Source organism: Myotis yumanensis, unplaced genomic scaffold (genome assembly GCF_028538775.1).
Source record: "Myotis yumanensis isolate MYYU_CA2020_CCGP unplaced genomic scaffold, mMyoYum1.0.hap1 SCAF_7, whole genome shotgun sequence".
NCBI classification, from domain to species: Eukaryota; Metazoa; Chordata; class Mammalia; order Chiroptera; family Vespertilionidae; genus Myotis; species Myotis yumanensis.
In genome coordinates this window covers 89,495,585-89,521,612 of record NW_027223758.1, presented here as the reverse complement: position 1 = coordinate 89,521,612, position 26,028 = coordinate 89,495,585, and the positions used below count along the sequence as shown (strand labels likewise).

At 39.6% G+C, this 26,028-nt stretch overlaps 1 protein-coding gene across 2 annotated transcripts; it reads right to left on the bottom strand.

Annotated features, from left to right (window-relative positions):
- Window positions 1-1,049: 1,049 nt before the first annotated feature.
- On the bottom strand, window positions 1,050-21,858 carry DSC1 (desmocollin 1). 2 transcript variants are annotated; one of them, XM_070421636.1, is made up of 17 exons: window positions 21,796-21,858; window positions 19,172-19,256; window positions 17,695-17,897; window positions 16,037-16,156; window positions 15,059-15,214; window positions 13,468-13,612; window positions 12,180-12,346; window positions 11,680-11,814; window positions 10,089-10,274; window positions 8,387-8,646; window positions 8,094-8,236; window positions 5,290-5,502; window positions 4,592-4,837; window positions 3,619-3,740; window positions 2,466-2,696; window positions 1,674-1,719; window positions 1,512-1,594 (listed from the first exon to the last, which is right to left on the bottom strand). In XM_070421636.1, exons 1-16 carry the CDS (start codon window positions 21,856-21,858, stop codon window positions 1,684-1,686), a joined length of 2,511 nt encoding a protein of 836 aa, XP_070277737.1. In that variant the 3' UTR covers window positions 1,512-1,594; window positions 1,674-1,683. The 2 variants fall into 2 exon arrangements, with proteins under 2 accessions (XP_070277736.1, XP_070277737.1); XM_070421635.1 differs by lacking the exon at window positions 1,674-1,719 and having other exon boundaries at window positions 1,050-1,594.
- Window positions 21,859-26,028: the final 4,170 nt, after the last annotated feature.

The window sequence follows — 26,028 nt, the reverse complement described above, 5'->3', positions numbered from 1 at the left end:
TGACTAGAAAAACATAGAATGTGGACAGCTTATAAAATAAAATCTTACTTATTAAAACTACTTTTTTTATTCTGCTCTAATACCCAATTTCATGCCAAGAAACACCTTTAATTAGAAACTGCTGAGAGTAAGGAGACTAATCACAAAAAAATTTAAAAAGTAACCACTTATTTTTTTAATAGTTAACTTGTTCATAGTTTTATGAAAAAAGTTTTTATTGACTAATAAGTTTCTGTGTGAGTATGCTGTTATTGTTTATAAATATGCTGTATAGTTTGGCATAGAAAACTCTTAAAATATTACTTAAATATATGATTTCTTTCTAAATTAAAAATATATAGTATCCTATTAAAATATTAGGCATTTAAAATAATTTATTAACTTACATGTTCATTCATGTATCATTCAACAAGTGTTTGGTAGGTGTTGCTCTAACAGGTTTCAGTGTTTAGCATACACACACCAGACTCGCTTTATTTCTGATTTTCCACTTTCTTATGGTCATTGCCCATGTGGGCTGAGTATTGCGTTCCAGTGTGTGTGAGTGGCCACTCCGTCTACAGCCTGTTCAGGGTCTAAGCACTGCGGGTCCGAGCTGCAAGCCTAATGCCTGCAGGGCTTGTCCCACAAGTGCCTGCAGAGGGTGGGCCTGTGGCAGAGGAGGGAGTGCGTGTTCTTGCCAAGGTATTTATGTTTTTAAAAAGTAACTATACATCCTGACGAGCAAGCAAAACAGATTTGTGGGTCTAAGTCAACCCCTGGGTATCAAGGTTGCAGGTCTTTCATGGAAATCCTCTGGTGTGATCCCTATCAACTCTCTGTGGTTCGAATTGCTGTAAACTTGTCCTGCTCCAAGTCCTTCCTTAATCCCAGAAGCTGTGGGAACCTGCGAGGCATTCACAGGGGCAGAGATCCAAGGACCAGCTCCCAGGGCCCTGAAAGTACACCGCGCCAGTGAAGACTGACCGAAGGACACCCACAAACCCTCCACCACCAGCCACTGGGGCAAGCAGCAATGCTCTGGCACCAAAGACAAAATCTCTAAAAGCATAAGTCTCCCCGAGGTTTGGAAGAAAGTGTTTGTCAACTAAAACAAAAATTCATTTTTATTAGACTCCGCAATACCCAGCTCTCTCTCTTCCACAGGATACAAGTAACAAAAGATGCTGAAAGGGGTGATATGTACAGGCTCGCAGAAGAAAATGGACCCATGAGACTTATTTCTAGAGAACACGAAGCTATATCAGACTCGGGAACGGAGGGAGCTTGACATGTGTAGTGACTTATCCATACCACTCGGAGTTTGCCTCCAGTACATTAGCAGACGCGGGGTCACGTTTATGTTCAGTGAACGCCTCCATCTGCAGCCGCAGGTGGCACTCTCTGAACAGGCCCCTCACTTCCTTATACACGTCTTGGCCAGCGTCCTAAATTTGGGTTCCAGATGATCGAGAAACTCCAGCCCTTCCTCCTCCTGCCGGTCACTGCAGCAGCCCACCGAGCCGGCCATCGACCCCTTGCCCTCGTAGTTGTAGGAACGGACGTAGTCCTCGGAATGTTTGTGCTCCTCGTCTTGTCCACACAGATACACTTTCTGTAGCAAAAAGAGCACATTTTATTATTTTTTAAAAACACCTAAACATTTTAGCATAAAAAGAATGTCTTTGATTTACCTTTGACTGTTTAATTTTTAATCAGTGTGTGTCCTCTAATGGATTCCTACATATAAAAAATGCACATGATTGGTCTGTATTATAGTCATTCTTAAAATATAGCAAATATATCAATGCTGCCAGTGAAAACGTTTAGGAAGAACTAAAGCTGCACATATATCACACAATCGACTGACTAGCTCCCATCTGAACTTCAGATTTGTGTCATTGAAATGGGCCTCTGTAACTTCGCGTATTTGGGGAAACCAATGTCGGCTACGATTCTTATTGTTGATATGCTATTAAATAGCTATAATAATGTATCCTATTAAACTGGCTAATATTAACCTATGTTGATTAACCTGGACATAAAACAAGAAACTGAAAACCCCAGATAAAACTTTAAGAGTTTATCTGTATGGTGTTGACAGCCAGGATTTTATAACCATGCGAAGGAGTCAACACACTAAGACATGTTTATCATTTATGATGTGGGCATTACTCTCTAACAAGTGTTTCACTCGGGTGACTTTCCTTATAACTTTTAGGGAAGAAGCTATCAGTCTTTGTATACTTCTTAAACGTGTCTACATCTGCCACTCCTAGATAAAGTTTTGCAAACCTCATTTTAAAAAGCAAACTTCACAAAATCATTTTTTCCTTTGGGATTGGACTTGACATCCATGTCTCTAATAATTCAACATCTAAAAGATGAGGAATTCAGGGTGTATGAAGAGTAACACTTTGGGGACATCCTGATTGGCAAACAGTGTTAACTTCCATGTAATATGAACCAAAGACACGGGCACTCACTTCGCCAAGCCGGGGCTGGGTAAAGCTGTGCCAGTCGGTGTACGTGTATCTGCCAGCCTCCATCACGCCCTGCCCTGCCCCCTTGACAGAGTCCAAGGTCTGGTGTCCGCCTCCGCCTTTGACCATCTCGAAGCTCTGCTGTGTTTTGACTCCCTGGCCCCCGAGGGTGCCCACAGACATGCTTGTGTCGCAGACGTTGGAGGTCTGTGTGGGGAGCCTAATGTTTGCCTCCTAAAAACAGAGTGAGAGTTAGAGCATGAGTGACTCGAATGGAAGCTAACAGCTTGCTTTCATGTCTTTCCCGCCACAGGCAAACCACTTCCTTACTGTGCGTCCCAGTTTCCCAAACACCAAGCCAAGACAGTCACGGTCCCCCTAGCGTAGGGGTTAGGGTTGAGTGGTGGCCCCCCAAAATGTTTATGTTGAAGCCCTAACTCTTAATGCCTCAGAATAGAATTCTAGCTGAAGGTAGGGCTACTCAGATGTTATTAAAGCAGTGGTTCTCCACTTTCTGGCCCTTTAAATACAGTTCCTCATGTTGTGACCCAACCATAAAATTATTTTCGTTGCTACTTCATACCTGTAATGTTGCTACTGTTATGAATCGTAATGTAAATCTCTGATATGCAGGATGGTCTTAGGCGACCCCTGTGAAAGGGTCGTTCGACCGCCAAAGGGATCGTGACCCACAGGTTGAGAACCGCTGAGTTAAAGGAAGATGAGGCCATCCTCCATGAGGGCCGGGCCCTCCTCCAAAAGGTGAAACTGGGACATGGACACGCCCACAAGGAGAATGGCGTTGGGAGGTGGGAGTGATGCTGTAGGAGCCCGAGACAGCGATTCCCAGCTCCTTCAGAGGGAGCATGTCCCTGCCAGCACCCTGGTCTCTAATTGCTACTCAGAACTGTGAGACCATAAATTCCTAATGTGTAAGTCACTCCGTTGTGGTATTGGTTATGGCAGCCCCAGGGAATGAAGGCAGTAGAACTATGGCGTTTAAATGACTTAATACATGCAGGGCACGTGGAGCTCTGCTTAGCATAGTAAGTGCTCAATGAACAATAGTTGTCTTATTATTGCTATTATTATGTAATCAACTGTCATCATTGCATCACCATACAAGTAAAAAAACCCAAACTGAAATATGATTTACCATTACTTCTTCTCCAGGTCCTTCAGTATTTGATACAATTAAGTTTTGCTGGGCTACATCATCTGGAATACATTTCTTTACTGTTCTCTTACTAACAACACAGAAACATGTAAACAGAGCACCTAAAAAATAAAAATATTTAGGTAAATAATACTATTTTTCAGGCTGACATAAATTAAATCATTTGAATCATACAATTGTTCAAAATTCTTTTTCCAGAACTTAAAAAAAAACTACCAGGGTTTTTATTTCATAAACTGAGATACCCTTGGGTCATAAAGTTAAAACAGAATATTAACAAATGCAGGTAGGTTGTGTGTAGTTAAATAGATTGTTAATAAAAAAGGAAAGGAGGGAGGCGGGAGGTGGAAGAGAGGGCGGGAAGTGTGGGCAGGGATTTCCATTGCGTTTGCATCTCTAAAAAACAGTTGGCAGAATGCAAAATCTGAGCATCTTTGCATGTGTTACTCTTCCTCAGTGGCTCACCGTACGGCCATTTCCACTCATTCCACTCATTGGCGTCTTCTGCAAATGTATGCTATATCGCTTCACCAGTGACACTGATAATTTGCTACTCTTTTCACGAATTCTTTCTGTGCACTCACTACGACATAAACTTGGTTGGCTAAAAGACCAATATTTTGTATGAGAGGGAATCTTAACATTAATTGTATCCAACCTCTCATTTTACTTCTGGAAAAAAGAGCTCAAAGAAGAGGAAATGGTTTACCCAGTGTCTCCCAGATAGTATCAGAGGAACTAGGGCTATCCCTCTGGAAAGTATTCTCATCTGCTTTTATTGACACATTTTTTTTCTTCCATGACTCAGGACCCTACATTATCGACTACATGCAAGATTATACAAAGGGTACATTTAGCAAAGACTATGCATGTCATCGATATAAAGAATTGCATGTGTTTTTTAAATAGTAGAAAAAAATTCAGCTAACACATTCTAGGTGAGTGCACTCACATAACAACAGTGCGGAACCCAACACCATGGCCAGAATCGCCCATTTCCCGAGGACGACATTCGGGAGCTTGGCATCTCTGTCCCGTACTTGACTGCTCATCCTACAGTCGGACGGCGTCGTACAGTCACAGACTCGGACCGACAACACGTGCTTGGCAGCAAGACCGTGTCTGTCTTTTATGGTGATGGGCACACTATAGTAGTTATAATCCAGATGTTGTTTTGCACGAAGAATGGCAGTTTTACCTGCGGGGGGAAAAGAAGACAGAGAATGTCTATTAATATGACCGCAATATTCTTCTGACTGGGAATTCTCAGGGTGGGGACTAGGGGGCACAGAATTTAGCTTAGGAGAAAAATTCTAGTGATCCCTTTTTCTTTCTTAAAAATGATTTGAATTCTTAAAAAAAAGGAAAACGGATATTGTTTATGCTTATATTAGACTAATCTATACTTAACATGTTATTCAACTATTTTATTAAGATAAATGTATGTTTTCTTAAAATATATCAAAAACAAGAGCCTAAACTTCATATATTACTTATTGCTTCAAAGAAAGCAAGGTATTATTCTTTGGGGGATCAATAAAAAAATTTCCTAAAATGAATATGTATTTATTATCATGATGTTAGGTAAAAGTTAAGACCATCCGCCATCTTAAGTTTCTGTTGATGACAAGATTTAGCATCATTACACACCATCCTTTGATCCTAAGGTCCAACGTTTGCTGGCAGAATTATCCAGAAGGAACTGAAAAGGCGGGCCATTCTCAGGCCCATCCGCATCCATCGGGGAGAGAACAGCGAAGTCCTGAGCGTGCTGGCAAATGGTCACGTCCTTGTCCACCTGTGGTGGGTGGTCGTTGTTATCTTCCAGAAGAACCACTAGCGTTCCAGTGCAAGATCTGCCACCTAAGGAGATGCAAAACAAGGCATATCTCCACTTAAAAACGGTTTCCCACCATCTCTGTGACACACACGTGGCTGCTTTCTACTAACTGTCTCAACTTGGGGAATGGCAGCCATGTCCCCCTCTCAGTTCTCACTGGCTTGTCACTGACTCACACACTGCGAGCATCGTTCATCCTCAGAGCTCAGTCACGTTCCCCGGGACGGCCTGGTGAAACGCCTAGTGTGTCTTGGCTAACGTATAACTTACTACGAACGCACTAAACCGAATGCACTTAAAATGTTTATACTTCTTCTTGAGCACACCCGGTTACCCAGGAGGCTGGGACATAGATTTCTACATTTTAGATTTGGCATGTGATTTTTTGTGTTAGCACTATAGACAAAATTAATATCTTATATCTCTGTTCTCCATGTTTTCCAACTCTCCAGAGAGTTTTCATTCACCAAGCTTCTGTATTTGTGTGAAATCTCCTACCTTTATCTTTTAATCTGGGCAGCTCTTAACTGATTTACACTTCTTATGATATTCATACTTTCTTTTATACCATGGAACCTGCTATGAGAATATAATCATCTTTTAATTGATATCATGTGAATTTTTTTAAATCTTCACCCAAGGACATGCTTAAAGAGAGGAAGGGGAGGGCAGAGGGAGGGAGAGAGAGAAACATTGATGTGAGGAGAAGAGAAAGAAACATCCACCAGGTGCCTTCTGTATGTGGCCCCCCCACCCAGGGATCGAACCCGGAACCTAGCTATGTGCCCTGACCGGGAATCACAGAGTCAACCATGCTGTGCACAGGACAACACTCAACATACTGAACCACTCCAGCCAGGCAATATCATGTGAGAGTTTGACCTTGACTTATGAATTCTAGTTTCCATCATAACTTGTCTAGACAATCAACGTTTGTGGAATGAATTAGTAGATATACATTCTTGTTTGACAGCATAATTGTGGCTTTGAACCAGTCAGATTTCACTTTTACTTATACAGGAGCAGCAGTTCACCCAAGATTATGGAATAATGGCAACATTAATTCTGTCTCTCAATTAATGGTTTCCCCATTCTTTGGTAGTTTTTTGTTTGTTTATCTGTTTTGTTTTCCTATGTTGAAAGAACTACATTAAAAATAGGTGAGCCAGTCTCAGCCTATGACTGACCAATGTTATGGCTAGACCGGCCACCATGGTTCTCATTAGGATTGCAAAATACCCTCAGGAAACTCTGAAAAAGAAACAAGTTTTTTTACTTGTTTTTAAAAAACAAGAAATTACATGGCTCACAGGGTGCAGTGGGGTGGGGTGGGGTGGGGTGGGGTGGGGTTAGGTGGAGGGAAGGGAAGCCTGAGATCAGGGTGAGGGGGATCCTAGGGGCTCACAGCTCATTCTTTTTTTTTTTTTTAAATCTATTTTATTGATTTTTTACAGAGAGGAAGGGAGAGGGATAGAGAGTTAGAAACATCGATGAGAGAGAAACATCGATCAGCTGCCGCCTGCACACTCCCCACTGGGGATGTGCGCACAACCAAGGTACATGCCCTTGACCGGAATCAAACCTGGGACCCTTGAGTCCGCAGGCCAGCGCTCTATCCACCGAGCCAAACTGGTTAGGGCACAGGCTCATTCTTTATTGGTGAATTTAAAACATAAGCGTAGGAATGTAAAGAGCGAGGAGTGGGGAGAGCAGCCTGGCTGCAACATATTTATTCAAGACAGACAGCCATCTTTGAAGCAAACCTCGAGTCCGGCACTGCATTACGAAAAGAAAAGCCAATGGCCAGTAAAGACACTAACCACACAACACTGTTCCGTGTTCAAAATGGCTTCCATCTGCAGGACATGCTCACAGGTTTTGAGAGGCTCCTTTATGACATTTGAAGAACATTTCTTCACAAGTCAGGCTCTAGAACTAACCTTGGCAAAGGATTGCAAACTCCAGCAAAAGACTTGTTCAAGCGTCATTGCTTGATCATTTCTTTAGAAAATAGGACAAAAGTTTTATTCCTCATTAAAAAAACAAACCTGCCCTGAACCCAACTGTTTTAGGTGGTTTTGAACCTTTTCAGCCTGATCAAGACATAGTAATCTAGCCTGGACGTGGTGGCTCAGTGATTGAGGGTTGACCTATGAACCAGGAGGTCATGGTTCGATTCCCGGTCAGGGCACAGGGCCAGGTTGTGGGCTCCATCCCTGATCGTGCAGGAGGCAGCCGATCAATGATTTTCTCTCATCATTGATGTTTCTATCTCTCCCTCTCCCTTCCTCTCTGAAATCAATAAAAACGTATATATTTTTAAAAAGACATAGTAATCCCAATCTATATTCCTGAAAAAAAGTGGAAATCCTTGAGGAAGCCCATGTCCAAGGCAGAGGTCAGTAATATGGAACTTGAACTTTGGACTCCCACCTCTACCTTTCCGTTACCGACGCACTGGGGCCTAAATTGGCTGGTCTCCAAAAAACAATGCAATCATAATGCAAACATTTTTTGCAATAAATTTTGATCTGGAAATAAGCAAGTTTCCCCCCAAGATTTTCTTTAAATCATATCCTATGTTTATATTTTATTTCTAGAAAATTGCACCTACCTGCATCGGTTGCAACCACGGAAACATTGTATTGGTCGTTTTTTACAAATTTTGATTCTCTATCTAGCACTTTTACAGTTTTCAGGTCACCAGTGTTTTCGTTAATTTCAAACCAGTTATCTTCATCTCCTAACTTCTTATACCTAATTTTAAGAAATCAAATGTAAATGCTCAAACCAAAAACGGACATCATCTCAAAAACTGTCATTTTGAAAAATACATAGAACTTTCCTAAATTTGAAATCAATTGACATCACAGTTAAAAATAAGGAGCTTTTTGAAAAACGTGTCACCTTAAGCCTTCGCCGCTGCGTGTCTCTGGATCCACGGCTTTGTACCCAAGGAGTTCTTGGCCGGCTGGGAGGCCATCTTTACTCTGAATGACTTTGACGGGTGGTTGGCATTCAGGGCCCTCATCGCTGTCTTTAACTTTAACAGTGACAGTTGTCGTGCACATAGAAGGAGGTTGTGAGTTTGGTACTTTGGAGAACTGTGCTTCATTAACTACACCAATCTGCAAAGTAACTTGGCGAATGGCTTCATAGTTCAATGGCTGTTAAATAAGCATACTTTAATTAGTCAATATATAACACTATAGATAGAAGACTTACAATCATGATTCCAACTTTTCACACAAAAAGGAATATCATTTTATGTACACAATGTTACCAAAAGAAGGTGCTAATGTAGTTGAAGACTAATAATTAGCTTCATATCATGACAAACACTGTCAAATGCAAAATTTCTGTTTTTAAAATTTTACTAATTTTTCTTCACACTTTTTTGGGGGAAGGTCCTGCCTTCGTTTTTCTTTTCATTTTTTTCATTTTAAGTTTAAATATTAATAGGAATACAGAATAAGTGTTTGACTAAATTCAAATAGATTACCATTTATTTCATTACTTATCAGATGGCATAACAGTGATAACCAAAACAGCAAAAGTCCCTCCAAGCTAAGTATATAAAATAGATAGACTGCTAGCATATGAGATTTGGCTATAATGGTGCAGTTATCTGAGTATATGAGTTAAAAGACATAATTATATTATTTAGCAGCAACTTTCAAAGCACATTATATTTGGTTTGCTTAGTTCCTAAACAAAATGTTTGGTCCTGAACTGAACCATTAGAAAGAATCCAAAACAGTAGTTAAATAATTAGAGACTGAAATCTATCAAGAAAACAATAGATAGAAATCTGGAAGTTCTCCTCCACCCCCCAACAAAGACAAGGAGTAGGCGATACAATCATTAAAGGACCTTTTCTAAAAATCTTATGAGGGAATCACAATTTGTACATAAAGCTTCTAACACAATAGAGTCTCTAAGAAATTAATGAGGGAAGTATGTAACAGGTTAGTGAGGGCTATAGGCAGAAGTACTTAGAATAGAACCAGGTTTGGTTAAAGTAATTATTGTAGATGCCAGTAATTATAATTAAATCTTTAAAATCCTAAAGCACTGGCTATCTCAAATATAGGGGATTAATGGGAATAGCTGCCTTATATTCAGTAAATTGTCTTATGAAACGCACTACAGAGAGCCAAAAAAATAATATGAGCATGAAGGGAACTGAAAAGTCAAGAGGTTTGATTTCAAAGAGTAATTCTCCCATTTTCTCTGTCTATTGTCCTATAAAATGAGGGTTTTGGACAAATAGGTGTCTAAGAATGCTTCTAAAGCTCATATCTGATTACTAAGGCAATATCTCTCTGCCTTGGCTTGCTCATCTGTGGAACAGTGAGTTTTGTGCCTGCCATACCTTTCCTCTAAGAGAGAAAATGAGGGTGAAATAATAATAGTAATAATGACAATAATTGTTTAAACCAATGTAATCATTTCAGCATTGCATTATCATTCTCTAGTCATGTACACACAGAAACATATTCACATACATAAATATAAATGCCTATACATCAGTTAAGTTAGAATTTTATATATCTATTGATAGATACTGATTAAAGTATTGCTAGATTATTATTTTTTGTTTGTTTACCTTGACAACACACAAGACTCCTTCATTTGTATTTGGGTCTGTGCTGATTTTGAAGTTTCCGTTTTCATTTCCCTGTAGGATTGTGTACACAGCCTTTGAGTGAGCAGTATTTGGCAGATCCAGGTCATGAACCTTCATTCGTAAAATCTCAACGTCAATTCTGTTTTCTTCTACTTCTGCAAAATACTAAACAAATTGCCTGTTGTTATTATAAATGTATTGCTTTAATAATATGATTTTCTCTTCTAAAACTTAAAGGAAAGGAAAGCAAAGCAATATGGAAATGTGCAATCACATATTGGGAAGAATTTACAAATTTAATGCATAGTTTACTTCTTTCCTCACTATTTTTTCAAATCTTATTTACCCTGGAAAGACTAACTTATACCTTAACTTTCCTACTTCTCTGAGGCAATTTTCCTACTCATATTTGTCTCTATTCTGAACCTATAACATTTACAGTGTATCACCCCCTTTCAGATATAGCAAGCACTTAATAAATGCTTTATAGTTACATATTTAGCCTTAGATATTTATAGATAATTATAACCTACATTGATTTCTTATTTTTACTGGGTGATCTGTTTATTATGCCAATTATTTAAAAATTTGCTTTTGATTGACTGGCAAACACTTTTAGGAAATAGTTTTTCTTTTTTCTTTTTCTTTTTTAGAAATTAAATCAGAGTTTCTTCCCACCTCCAAAAAATAAGTAAGGTTATGGAAGCATCTGAGACTAAAAGAATAAAATAGTAGTAAATCAGAATCTTCTAGAGATGTAGGATGAACTCAGAGAAGGATGTCAGCCTCAGAGCCTGAGGAGCAAAACAGATCTTGAGTCTAACTCCAGTGTTCCTCTCACTTGGTTTATATGAATGAGATCAGAAGCAAGTCATGTAACTGGCCTTCCATTCTCTCATAAGAAATGTGGAATAAGTCCTATCCTTACAAGTTATAGCAATTAATGTAAGAAAATTGTATGGCTGGTTCATCACTGCGGGTATTCCCTTCTTTGATTTGTACTCTGATATTCATTAATGAAAAAATGAAGATCACTTTCTAAAAAGACAAGAAAGAAGAAGTATTTCCTGGAATGTTCCTCCTATCTGTGCTTCCTGTTTTGTGTAGTCCTGAGGGGAAAGTTCGCTCCATACGTGATGTGTGAGGAGCCTGCCCAGAGACTACTGACTCCCCAGCAGAGCAAAGGGTGTGCAGTGAGTCTTTCTTTATCCCTTAAGATGTTGAAGGATTAGTGACACCAGAGAGAGGGCCCCTTCTCCTTCATCCTATGAGAGGCCTTTAAATCCAAAGGAATCTGATGCCATAGTGTGGCATCCAAGAAAACACTAAATACATGAATGGCTTCAGGGGCCAAGCAGCTTTCATGTGGCCAAGGAAATAGTCATTTCCCTCCATCCAGAAAAACTGGCACTTCAGTGATTTTTAAAGAAATCCTATTATGTTTGCCTATTTATTTTTAAGTGGTAGTTATTAAAACCAAAATGTGTACTCTCACAGAGCTACCACATTCTAGATTTGTTTTTTGAAGAGGTGAAAGAACTTAGATAAGTGAATACAGAGATATACTCACAGAATTTTCTGTAAAATATGGTGAATTATCATTTTCATCTTCGAGTGAAATAGTGATTGTTCCTGTATTAAACAAACCAAAATGTTGGCCTCCCATGTCTCGTACCTCCATTATTAACTGGTATGTATCACATTTCTGAAAAAAGGGAAAAGGAACATTGATGAACATCCCCTCCCCCTAAAAAAATGAGCATAACTAAAAATAGAGCGAGAGATTAGTCAGTCAGAACAACGAGAAGCTGATAACCTTTCAAAACTTAAAGGCCATTTTTTTCTATTTCAGCATCCAATCAAGCCAATAACCTCAGGTGAGACCCCATCTCACACCCTGTCCCTCCCCAAACCCTCTGTACAGACAAAGGAAGCGAGTGGAGGAGCCCTAACCACAGCCTGTGGGGAAGCAAGCTTGGAAAGGCGGCCCCGGAGCCCATGAAACTCTCCTGGGGGTTCATTATTGGTTTGAATATAGGCTAGTGACTGGGAAAGTAATCAATTCATTACTTCTCTGTCCAGTAACAGTGAAGTTGTGGTGATGACGCCGGTGTCTGGGTGGATGGAGAAGTGCTTGGGATGGTCCGGGATTTGCTGTAAGATTTTATATTTCAGACGAGTGTGTAGGGTGTCAGGCTCGTCGAGGTCGATGGCAGTCACTTTCCCCACAGAAGTTCCTGTTTGAAGAAGTCCGATATTGTCAATAATTTAAAATAGCAGCATGTTCTCCCCCAAACCACAAGTATATCTTTTATCGGTAAGTGGAAGAGTATGAATGCTCTCCAAAACTCTGAGCTTCCCTGACTTTGAACGTTCAGCTAAGTGATTACAATGAATAACATGATTTGTGGGCTATATCTAGGAGAACATTCACCCCACCCTTGGTAACAGTGGTTCTCCGACCCACGCCCCCGGTTCACAGGCCACTTTTGGATGGGACCGTCTCTGTATTTCTTGTTTTCATTATAGTTCAACCTGGTGATGTTAATTAGAGGAATAGTACAGCTTTGCATATGATAAAGATGTTATGCTTTTATATTTTAATAAATGTGCTTAATTATTAATATATACAAGTAATTATTAATAAATGTTAGACACAAGCATTTTGCCTTGGGCTGAGCTTTATGGCCCAGAAACCAGTGAACTGAGTATGGCTTTAACAAACCACTTATTTTAGGAGAATAATGTTAAATATACACATGTAATGGCAACAGACTAGAGGAGCTAAGAACAACATTTCTTGCAGGTTTTTTAAAAAAGTAGGCAGTCTTATCAGGCCCCTGGGTATACCAAGATCACAATTTTGGCAGCCCAGAGCATCAAACAAGTTTACGTTATTCTTTTCATTTTGTCTGAAAAATATGCCAAGTAAAGCAATGTATATTGTTATAAGTCAGATTCGCCGTTCCATGCCATAATATATTTCTAGGTCCTTAAAAATGTAGTGAGACTTTATAAATATTCAAATGATTCTGCTTTATAAATACATCTGTGACAGATATGTACAAGGTCAAATTAGAAAATATAGACAGCATTTGCCACACATTCATATTCATTGTGGATTAATCTAACAAAGTTAGTGACTTTATGCATTAGCTGCCTCCTCTATGTGCATAGCAAAATGAGCACCAACAGGTTTGCATTGGAAGAGGATAAGATCTCATAAGACTACAAAGTTTTATGTGGAATATCCTTGAAAGGCAAGTGTTGAAACATGTTTAGCATAAACTGCTGAAAACAGTAATGAGTCACTCAATTGAAGCAAAAAATCGAGTGTTTTCCTAAGCTGTGAGCTTACCAGTTCTGCAGTTTTCCGGCACAGTGAAGACAGTCACTTTGTTTTCAAAATACGGGGCATTATCGTTATCATCTTCAACCTTGAACAGTAAGGGGAGTGGGTACTCTGGCGCGTACCCATCGGCGGTGGTGGCATAGGCGTACAGCTGGAAGGCACACAGACACCAACAGCTTACTCTTACATCACACATATGCACAGACTTAACCCTGGCCGCTGGGGAAAGACAACATGTCTAGAAGGTGTATGTAACTAAGAACCTAGGCCACAGAGAGACAGCACACCAGCACGGTCTGGGCCGGCCGTATGGCTTCAATCCTCCCTCAACACTCATTCTTCTCCCAGTGCCATGCAAGCCAGCTGAGTGAGGCGGCCCGTTCCCTGAGCTGACTGCATGCTGTTCTTCTCATTAGAATGCATGTAGACTTCCCCCAGTTACGCTAATGACAAGTATTTTTTTTAAGTTTATAAAAAAAACAATTCTATTTACTTGCAGTTGATATATCAACTATCTCTGGGTGACTCAATTATTTTTTTTCTCTATTTACTTGAATTTTCTCATTTTTCTACCAAAAACATGCATTTCTTACGTAATAAAAATGCCAATAAATACATACACAACTCAAAAGGATGTATCTTGGCAGAAAACGCCAGCATTTAATGTCCTTTCCCTTTAAACATCATCAAATTATTTCTGTACTTTTATGTGGTTTGTGCATGGTTAAGTGGTCAATGAATGGTTCTTGAGTTCAACAGGTTTTCTTCACTGATAGAACCAACTAAACCTGCCCCAAATGAAATCTATGTTAACTCAGTTCTTCTCCATGCAACTAGCTCTCCCTGAGTTCCCTACTGTGACCATCTTCTAAAATGAACCAGAATTAAAATTGCAGGTACATAACTCCTCCCTTTCTTTCATTAGCCTTTTTAGTCAGTTGCCAAGTTCTAGCATTTATGGCATTTCTATGTCCCTATCCTCTATCTTCTCTGTGACTGAGCCCCATCTCAGAACGATTAAATCAGAATTTCTGGGGATAGACTAGAGAAGCATAATTTTTTTTTTAAGTTCTCATGTCATTTATAAAGTACAGGCAGGGTTGAGAATAATTCAACTATGTTATTGTAGGGAACTTTGAACTCAATAAAATTAACTGCTGTTGTCCTCGGATTCCCTAGATCGAAACCTGTCCTTTAAAATTCTGTCATATTTTCTATAGTTCTCCCCCCACTTTTCTGCCATTTTCTATCCAGTATGTCCCATGATTTTTAAATTCTTATTCATATTCTGAATGTACAAAGCCACAAACTCTATAGGGAAGAATACATATCTACTGTCTTTCTTCATCAATGGCATCAATAGAAATTTGAAGTTTATATTACACATTATCTATATAAACTATGAAATCAAATTATTGATTCTTCTAATACATAAACAATGCTGAAAATATTAAAGCAGTCATAAACAACATCATTCTTAAGGACACATATGTAATAACTTAATCAATAAAAAGTTAAAACAAAACTAAACAAAATAATTATGAAAAAATATATATAAATAACAACCTCAAAAGAAAAAGTAACCTAATGATCTTACCGGGAACTCCTGATATTGCTCACGATCTATGCTTCGTGTACAAAAGATATCCCCAGTGTCTTTATTTATGAAGAACAAATTGAAGGGCTCTTTGTCCACTCCTGGGCCACTTATCGAGTAAAAGATGGTGTAGTTCTGTGCGGCATCAGATTGGACCTACAGCAACGAGTGACAATTTAGGATAAAAAATATCTTCAACCTAAAATCTTGCCATGGTTGATTTTTTTTATCACCTGCTTTCTTTGCTACTAACCTATTCTTTCTTTCCTCCATTTATCTACTCAGTATGCCCCATGTTTTTTAAATTCTTATTCATATTCTGAATGTACAAAGCCACAAACTCTATCACTAACTTTATCCCAAATTCTTTTGTGTTATCTGCATACTTAAAGAAAATTCATGGAGTTAAATATACTTTTATAATTCTTATCCACTTGTCCCTATTCCTATATAAATGACAGTAATAGTTTTGGTAATTTTGAAAAACTTTGTGATCAAATAAAGGAAAAATACTATAAGTTTCCTCCCACAATTAATTCTTCAATAGTTTCAAAGATGGCCTATGTTTACACACCACCTATGTGGCGGTGACGCTACCTTTGTGGTAAACAGAAATATTGGACTCTTTTTTGGTAAGCTTACATGAGAAATGGAAAGTTAAATTATGCAAAATGGGTAAGCATGCCCTCTGCATGTGAGTGCTAGGATAGTAGGGTAGTTAGGAAAATCTGGGTATAGACCTAAGAGCCCCAGAAACTCAAAATACGCAACATTCTAAGTGCTAACTATGGTTTCTGGAGGAAAGCAACAAATTACACTGACTCACTTCCACAGGCCCTTATTCTGTAAATAGATGATCCTTATTAGTACCCATAAGTTCAAGCCCTGCTTCAGAATACTGCGCAATTCAAACAGGAAATGTGAAAGCCAACAAACAAAAACCCTCCAACGTGTCAAATCAAACAATATGCAAGGTACCTGCTGGACGTGCTGTGGGAATGGGCCTAACGAGTTCTCCATCAGGGAGCACGGAATCGGGGCCCAGCGCCTCTTGCTGCGCTTGAGGGCTGCATTTTTGGTGTGTCTCTTTCTCAGAACCTGCGTTTGGTGAGAGAGAGAGAAATGTAGCGCCGCTTGTCATTCTGGGAACTGTGATTCTAACATTTATATCAGCAGGAAAATAGTAAGGGTGGTCATAACACTATCATGGATAACCAACTCCCAAACTATTTCTGTTTTTTATTATTTTGCTAGAGGCCTGTTGCACGAAAAGATTCGTGCAATAGGCCTTCCCTTCCCCTGGCTGCCGGCACCGGTTTTCCTCTGGCACCGGGGACCCAGGCCTTCGCTCCGGCCGGAGCCGCCTTCAAGCCTTTGCTGCTCTGGCCAGAGCTGCCTTCAAGCCTTCACTGCTCTGGCTGGAGCCGCCTTCAGCCTTCGCTCTGCTGCTTCGTGCCTACATATGCAAATTAATCGCCATCTTTGTTGGCAGTTAATTTGCATATCTCGCTGATTAGCTAATGGGAGGCGTAGTGAAGGTACGGTCAATTACCGTGCTTGTCTATTATTAGATAGGATTGATAAGACACACACACACACACACACACACACACACACAAGTAAGAACCAGTTTCACCAAATTCCTGATTTAACCAGTTAAGTAACCAGAACTTTGTAAGGCATTGGTAAAAGAGGTCATATTGAGAAGTATAGACTCCCTAAAAATAGCTAATTTATTAACAATATTTAAGAATTGATTTTATTCCACTAGAAATCCAATGTTTTTAAAAATTCTAGCTGCATTTTATATCATTTGTATACCTATATAAAGATACAGGTCAGCATTCATTCAAGTATGTTTTATTTTACATGATATGGAGATTCCTTACAATTTTGACAATAAAACAATGTTTTAAAAACTTTGAGCATGTTCTAAATTTGATGAAGAGGCGTTCTTGTGATCAAAAGGAATTTAGATGGAAAAGTCTCATATCGAATCACTTATTAATAACTGATTTTATAAGACCAAATTCATGTGCAGAGTTGGCTTAAAGTGAGATTTGTGTGAATTCCAGTAACCTTCTCCTTTCTTTCGTCTTGATCGCCACCAACCACTGTAAGAAAGTGAGTCTAGAGTCAGAACATTCAAACCAACCCTGTGGACTGGCCATGACTCCATTTCTTGAAGAGAAGGAGCCCAGGGGGTTTTCAGTTAAGTTGGAAGTAATCTTGAGACAATCTCTTCTCCTCTTTAAAGAGACTCACCCTCACAGTCAGTAGGGAGAGAGCCACTCAGGGTGGAGCGCCACACCTGCAGCCTGAATCAATTTCTCTGTTTCAGACCCACCCCTGTCTCGCTCTACAGGTTGGTTGTTCTTCCTGCCACACCTCAGGGCACTGTCTGGACCTTTGATATTCTGACTTTGCTCCCTGGCTACAGAGATGTTCGTTTTTTATACCATTTTGCAAATAGCTCTACCACTCCTTAAACTAGTCTAGTATTTGCACATGTTAATTGTCAGTGGAACAGATAAATAGGTGAGCATTCAACACAATGATTTTAACAGGCAAGGAAGTCTAGGAAATGAAAGACTCACATAAGTGGATCAATATGGTCAAACGTTTGCCTAATATACCTTCTTTCCTCTTGCTTCCAGCACAATTTCCATCTCTCTCTGCTCCTGCTGCTGACTGTCTGACAGGAAAATGGAAAAACTCTTCCTCGGAGGAGACAAGACGAGGTCGTGTGTTGTGTAAACTGAGCCATCTTCCAGAACTCTGAAGTCGGGATCACTTGACCGGATTAGGCTGGCCGACTGGAGACACTCCTTCACACTCACTGCAGGGGAGAAATATCACAGTCATTTGTAAGATGAAACAGCAATAGAACGAGTTCTACAGGAATAACAACTGCATGTCAGTGCATGAGAAGCAGAAAGTTACACCTGAAACTTGTTGAGTGCCGGCTGTTCTGAGGCTGAGAGGCCATGAACATTAAATAATTAAATTAATGAAGCCACAGTTTCCACTGCTTTCATCGTAAGTTAATTTATGAATAGACAGAAAACATTTTATTAGTGTCACCGGATTTACTGTTTCCACTTTACATTTTATTCACGGATCTGTGCATACATATAAAATTTGTTGATTTATATTGTATTAGTAAACTATGACATCAGTATATTTTGAACATGTTTGTAGTAATCTTTGATAGTTAAATCTTGCTCACACAAAAGTACACAGAACTGGTCTGTACTTATATAATACTTCTCAGTAATATTGCAAATAATCATTTCATAATGTCTTTTGAAGACTTAATAAATGCAATACTTTGTATGTATTGTGCTTGTTATCAAAATATTTCTTTTACAGATTTATATTTAATACATTTAGCATATTTGTTGTGTGTCTTTAGAGTACAGGCTATATATCATTGAAATGTTCTAAAAAAATAAAGAATTAATTTAAAGCCCTGGTCCAAGCAATCTCTTTCTTGCAAAGAGCACCACCTGTGTATTCAAAGTGTATTTTTCTAAGTGTAACCTTAAGCCAATGAAAAACCTGATGGGAGGAATGTTATCTTTGGACTCAGAACAACCAACCTACGCTTCCGATATGGCTGTAATGGGAAGACCAGCTACAATTTTGTTTGACTTTCACAAGATATTCTGTGACATAGATCACATAAATTCTTGCAGGGTATTGGTTCATCGTAATCAACCTCAAGCACAACTTTGCTTCGGCGGCATTTCGGTTTGAGACCTCTCTTTCACACATTATCAGTGAAAGAATCTTGGCTTTGGAATTTGGGCAGCAGGTTAGTCAACATGAACTAAAATACGCTTCTGGTTTTGGTGTCTTGCTTTGTTTGAACTAAAGGGAGATAATTTAGCCCTCTGATGTTCACTAATTTTTCTGGCATGAAAAGTATACAACCAACTTGGCACCTTAGTTGTTTCTAACCACTTTCAAAAAACAACTAGACCATCTTTCATTTTATGTCAAATTTTAATGCCAAGTATCTACTGTATGGCTTTTATCCCAAACTTGACAAGAGCAGCCTGAAGCTAAATGTACAGTCAAAACTGTGGAATTCGTAATGCTGTTTCTCACCTTTGCCTACAAGTGTTTCAGCCTGAAGATGAGAAGGAACTTGAAGAGAAATTTTCTGACAAGCATCGCAAAACAATATTAAAACCTCAAAAGAAAGAAAAATCAGGAATTACATTTCATTATAAATTTTCACATTACAGTTTTGTCTTATTGATAAAAATATTGTCAATTTCAGCAACAAAGAAATGTTCTAATCCTTCATTTTTTTCATCTTTAATTTAAAAGGAAATAGCAAAGGAAGTGGCTTGAGGGACACCACAGTCATTTAGTATTGATGAAATAATTAAAGTGAGTAGTAGTTCTTGGCACCTAAATCACATTAAAAATTTTAAGAAAATGTGCTACCAACCATTGATTTTATATAGAAGTTATCATCTTTAAGGTCATTCATAAGTGTCATTCTGATTTTTTAGCATAAAGCAAGTACTTAACCCTGGAATATAATAATGACATTGTTATCCACAAACCATCATTTTCACAGACCCCCCCATAATTTGAAGTTATAGTTGATTAAGTCTAGAAAATATCTGAAAATTATTTAATCTCTTAAAGAACAATACCCAAAATATTCACTGATATAAAATCATTCCTTGGATTGGCTTGGCACAAACATCAAAGTCTAAATTATATATATGTGTGTGTGTGTGTGTGTGTGTGTGTGTACATATATATATATATATATATACATATGGCATAGCCTTCAACGGGGTAAATATTTCTAATTAAATTTAAGACACAACTATTGTCTTAAAAAGCTATCAGTTCAAGGAAAGTAGGTTTATTTGCACCAGCATCAGATCAGTACAGAAATGTGAGTAATATGTTGTCTACAATGTTAGGGCAGCTACAATGTCACAAGGTAATAGGAATTTTTCAGTTCCATTAGGATCTTATGGGACCACTGTTATATATGTGCAATTAAAAAAATATTTGTCTTCAGTTTTAATTTAAATAACCACTTTTCAGAACATGAGATGTTTTAATTTATTTGACTTTTTAATATTTTTATTCCTAATGCCAAGGAATGGACTAAATTATATCTAAAGACCTTTCTGAGCATAAAGAATTCTATTACTAATCATCTAAATATATAATGTGGAAAGAGCATTTTGTGATTAGAAATATGTACCCATATACACATAGATACATACACATACATACATATGCATACACACACATATATTTACACATTATTTTCACAGGATAGACCCATATTCCCCTTCCTACACCCATCTTCTCTCCTTCCTGCCCAGGACCCCTGATTGTTGGTTCTGCCTTTGCCAGCAGAGCTAGTGGAAGTCTCCAGAACTCCCATTCCAAGTCCTCAGGCTAAGTTAGCAGCTTAGCGATTTAGAGGGAGGTGGGGTGAGACACCCTTTTGGTCATCACGAGGATAAGGGATAGATGGGCAAGGGATGAACCAAAGGATGCTGGACAGAACAGAGACTAAAGCAAAAGAAATCTGGGTGAACCCTTGGACCTAACTAGTGCCAACTCAAGTAGGTCTCTGAGTTTCATTACCCCCCAGGCAGTTACAGCATGAGCACAAAACCATCAATCCCACATGATGTATTATTAATATGGAGAAAATATTTATCTCCATTCAATAAAATATTTACATTCTGAGAATATAATTTGAAGTTCAAATATTTTGCCGAAATGAAAAGCGTTTCGAGAAAATTCAGTGTTCAGAAATGCCAGGTATGTGGGACAACTCACCTCTACCCGCTCCCACCAAAATCAAAATTGGCACCTGAGTACACCGTTATAACGTTATTAAAAACCTAAGTGGGCCCTGGCCAGTGTGGCTCAGTTGTTTGAGCATCGTCCCATGTGCCAAAAGGTTGCCGGTTTAATTCGTGGTCAGGGCACATGCCTAGGTTGCAGGCTTGATATCCCCAGTAGGAGGCGTGCAGGAAGCAGCAGGTTGATATTTCTCTCTCATTGTTTCTCTCTCATCGATGTTTCTCTCTCTCCCTCCCTACCTCTCTCTCTCTAAAATCAATAAAAACATTAAAACACACACACACACACACACACACACACACACACACACAAAGGGGAGGTCAAGTTAATGTTATTTTTTCAATGACTATTACATTATTCTTATTTTTCTCAAGTAAAACCCTTTGCTTTAAGAGCTCCACCCTTCTCTTAGCTCTTCCCGAGTTAAGAAAGTCTTGAATAATTCCCATCTTTACCCAGAATCCTTTTCATCTTCTCCCTGCTTAACAGAACCAACCAAGCACGTTAAATAACTGCAGCTTATTTAATGACGAGTAGCAAAAGCAAACCTCAGAACCTTCTGGGCCAAATGCCTAAGGAATGAATTCATCCCACTGCTCCTTAGGGAAACACCACAGCAAGACTGAACAGGGGATTCCCTTCAGACACGAACAGTCTGGCCTGGGCACTTGGAGAGTCAGCGAAACACCTGCCTTCCCGGGTCCCAAGTCTCCCCACTCTTCCTTGGGTTTTTCTCAGATCTGCTTTGTTTTGTTTTCCCCCAGTTTATCTCTGCCTCCCACCCAGTCCCCTTCTCTTTCAGGCCCAGCAGGAGGAGGGAGGAGGGAACTAGCGCACAGTAACCTGCCTGAATCCCTTAATCCCTGGCTGTTACTCACCAGGAGAGAGAAAAGGAGCTGCCTGCAGAAGAGGCCCCCCGGGGCAGCGGAGGCCGCAGCCATCAGAGCGGTCCAGCGGCAGGGACGTGGCTGGGTGGCAGGGCAACTGGGGATGCACGAGGCGCCGAGCAGATTCCCAGAGGCTGGCACTGAGCAGGGTACTCTGCTGCTACCCTGGCCCGGAGCAGCTCGATTTGGAGGAGAGTCAAGAGTCCTGCTGAGTGACAAGAGGAGGAGCAGCCGGAGAACTGCTTCCCTCCTCTGCCTGGGTCAGCCTTTCTCCATCCAATTCAATTCCCTCGGAATGTGAGAGGTTTGCCTACCAGTGGGGCGGGTGGGGTGCAACACAGCCCCAAACCCAGTCACTAGCTCCTCCTCACTGCAGCTTTCAAAACTTCCCCCGCCACTTGACACATCAGCAGAAGCAGGAGGGAACTCCCTGGCCCTCCTCCCCTTCCCCCCAGGTGGATGCTCTGAAGTCCTCCCCAGTCATTACCCACTCCCACGGCCTCCCCTCCCCCTCGGCCTTATTAACCTATCTTGCCCCTGGGTGCAGTTGTGCACAACTCCACGCAAGGAAGTGACACCTACTCAGCTGCTATTGGCAAATCAGGGGACACGGGCACATGTAATCGCATCATCAGAAGCTATCTCCCCATCTGAGCATCTGGGTGGAGGCCGGCTCACTCAGCGCTGCAGCTCTGAGAGCGGGCACTCCTCCGGAGCTCACACATGCATCCTGTCTACTCCCTGTGCTGTCTGCCCTCAGGGGCTTGGTCCTCTGGATGCCCCAAGGAATTCAGCAGAATGTAGATAGTCCTCAGAAAAACAAGAGAGTAAAGAAATAGCTGAGATATGATTTTTTGTTGCATACTTTTTACTATGCATGAAGCAATATTTTTTCCTGAGTATCTTTATTCAAAAGCAACAACTGTCTGAGACCCATTAAAATCACTCCATTCATCCTAATTACTTGTACGTTACATGCAGGATATCCTAGCCTAAAAGTATGAAATGTCATCAAGTTTATTCTTTTAAACACTCATGACCCTTGCAATGAAGACTTTAGCACCAGTTCTCCTGCCACAACTTAGTGAGTTCAATATCAATTGCACACGACTCCCGTGATGGCATCTGGGGGAGGAGGGGAAATATTTTCAAGTGGCAACTGCCTAATTCGGGGAAGAGAGAGGGAAGTAAAAGTAATCATGATGGGCATTTCAGTTATTCGTCCCCCGCGCCAGTAGTCCAGTGAGGACTCCTTTTAAAGTATGACACCGTGAGAAAGTAAGCAAGCACCCTCGGCCCATGAACCCACAGACCATGGGAAGTACACATCTGAACCGGGTCTCACTGCCACCGAGGTGCAGGCGCTTTGAAAAGGAGCAGAAAGTACTGATCGGGTTCATGAGAAATCTGTCAGGTTGGACAATAAGCCAGTGTGAGACTAATACAAGGTATTCAGGAACACTTAAAATCTATCCTATTCCTGACAGCCCCTCGTTCCAGAATACGCCCATCTGGGCTCTCGCGTGAGAGTCATCCTACAGGGAAGTAAAATGGCTGGTAAACTACTGACTTTGTAAGTTTTTACACCGGAAATGACTCTTCCTGCTCCCGCTACTCACATTTCCTTCCATCTCATGCTTAACTGAGGAGTGAAGGGCCAGCCCGATCCCCAGGCGCAGAGGAAAGAAGGAGGGAACGTTTTCTTTTGCTGATGTGACACGAAGGTCAATCTATCTTGTATGAGAGGTGAACATAATAACATTACTGCTTCTTTGCAGTTACGGGCCAGAGAGATTTGGGAAATAAAAACTCTGGAACAAGAACTAAAAGATATCTTTGTAGTATTTTATTGCCAAAGACATAGCCACCAATAAGTATATTTTATGCCTTCATTGAAATTTGATTTCTCAATAAGAAAACAAAACACTTTAACTGACTATTTTTATATCTAACATTTTTGGGGAAAGGATGGAAATATAGAAATAGGAATAATTACCTAAGTGGGTACGTGCAGACCCAAGTGTAACTCTGTGTGTGCATGTTTAAGCATTTAATTATCTAAGTGTATATCTAAATGTATATGTCTGTAGCTTAAAGATTCAAGGTCTCCAGTCCTGGAAAGTGGAAATACATTTTCCTCCTAATGAAGTCATTGTTACATCTTTCTATATTATGGAAATGGCAAAGAATGCATTACAAAAATTAGACTGGTGATACTGAAAAGTTAGCATGCATTGCCTTTTGGAGAGATGTGTGGATTGATAAGTTCAAGTGAGTCCAGTATAGTCTCCATGGTTCTGCAAAATTGATTATTTTGATCCTACTTCTTTTAGGCTGCATTACATGTCTTCTCCCATTATCCACCTCAAAAGTAATTTAAAAAAAAAACTTGTACTTACTATAAAGATGAAAAAGAAAAGGTAAAGATGAAAAGGAAAGAAAGAAAAGAATCTTGATAACAACAACAAACTTGTTCAAAAGCTGATTCCAAGTCATCGGTTTGGTCACATCAAAAATATTTCTCCCAGATTTTCTACTCATACACAAAGATTTCCTTATCTAAGTACTTTATAAGAAAACTTCTGTAATAAAATTGATTACCTTAAAATCAAGTTAAATAAAAACAAGATTGATCTCTTCCAATTTCCTGCCATCAGATTCTCAGAGAGAGAGAGCCCTATGTTATTTTTGTGTGTCTGCTTGCTGTATTTGTTTGTTCTAATCCATGTCGAACAACATAACTGAATAACTGATCATGTAGGGCAGTGGCTAAGAGCTTAGATTCTGCAGCTAGACTCCCTGTGCTCAACAACCAGCTCATTACTTACTGGCAATACACAAGTACAGCAGATTCTTGACCCCTCATGCCTCGGTCTCTTCATCTATAAAGTGGGAGTAATAATGGCTGTTAATACCTAGCTTATTATGAGGGTAAATGTGATTCTACATAGAAAGCACTTTGGACAGTGTCTGGCTCATAACAAGCTAATTTTTATAGCATGTAATTGCCTAGGTGCGCAATAAAAAGTTAAAGAGACTGGACTTAAAATGAAACACATAAAATTATTGCAAACCCAAGGTCTCTTAGGTAATAGCTATCCAAAGATATGCAAGCAGATTTATTCATTGAACAAATATTTAAGGTCCTGCTAGGCAATGAGTACCATATACAGAATAAAGAAGACAGAAATCATATCGTTGTTTTTTTTTAAAGGCACACATTGTAAAGAAGAACACAAATATAGTTCTCCTTCCAGTTCAATGTGTGGGGTAAAAGAGGCACTGTAGCAGATATTAAGTATCTCAGCAATTTAGAGAGAAATTTAAGAATAAACTTGATGACATTTCATACTTTTAGGCTAGGATATCCTTAATTTCTTAATGTAACGGATATAGTGCAGAGCCTCCTGTAGAAGATAATTTATTTTAAATACGTAAATGTTGCATGATCTGTTTCCCACCGCAGATTTATGGTTGTACAGGGAAAGATTTAAATCTAAAAACCCATAGGACCTTTACAGTTCTTTAGTTTTTATCTTAAGGCGTGTCAAGAAAATACACTGTCCTATGAAGTTCCAAGTATGTGTCTTATGGAAATACAGCGACAAAGTTTATGTTTATGCACAACCAACTTGCAGAAAGTGCTGGGTATAAATAAATTCCAGGCCTCAGAATAGCTGCTTACTGATAGAATTATTACCTCTGACCAGCGAACCAATTTGTTCTATAAGATGCTGGACTGTAGGAATGCTGTGCACAGTAAGGAAGCCACAACAAGGCTCTTTGTGTTAAAGAGACACTACGGGGGTAAACAGGATGTGTGATCTTAATATGGGAGAGTAGAAGTGTTTGAGCAAAGAAATAAGAAGTCTTGGCAACAGAGGGCCTCTTGGTCCTGTGAGTTCAACCTTCTGCAGTGGAAAACCCCTTTTATTCCACTGGACTCATCGACTCTTATCTGGGTAAAAGGTTATTAAAAATTAGAAGTAACACGTAGGTACTAATAATTACTGGCAATGATTTCTTAAGGCTGTTTGCATAGAATACTGATTAATTTTACATTAAATGACCACTTCCTATTAGCTCTGATCAACCCTGCTGGCAGGCCTATGAAAAAGAAATGTCAGTGTACATCTCCGTATAATTTAGAGCTGTCTCTATTCAGCACACACACCTAACTCAAACTGGCTTAAGAGAAACAAAATAAAATTGTTAAGGGTAAGG

Excerpts from the sequence above, each read along its gene's own strand:
- DSC1 (XM_070421635.1), bottom strand. The coding sequence starts at position 21,858 with ATGGCTGCGGCCTCCGCTGCCCCGGGGGGCCTCTTCTGCAGGCAGCTC. Across the intron at positions 19,257-21,795 it reads AGCTCCTTTTCTCTCTCCTG|GTTTTAATATTGTTTTGCGA; the intron begins GTGAGTAACAGC and ends CTTTCTTTTGAG. Across the intron at positions 17,898-19,171 it reads TGAAACACTTGTAGGCAAAG|TGAGTGTGAAGGAGTGTCTC; the intron begins GTGAGAAACAGC and ends TCTCCCCTGCAG.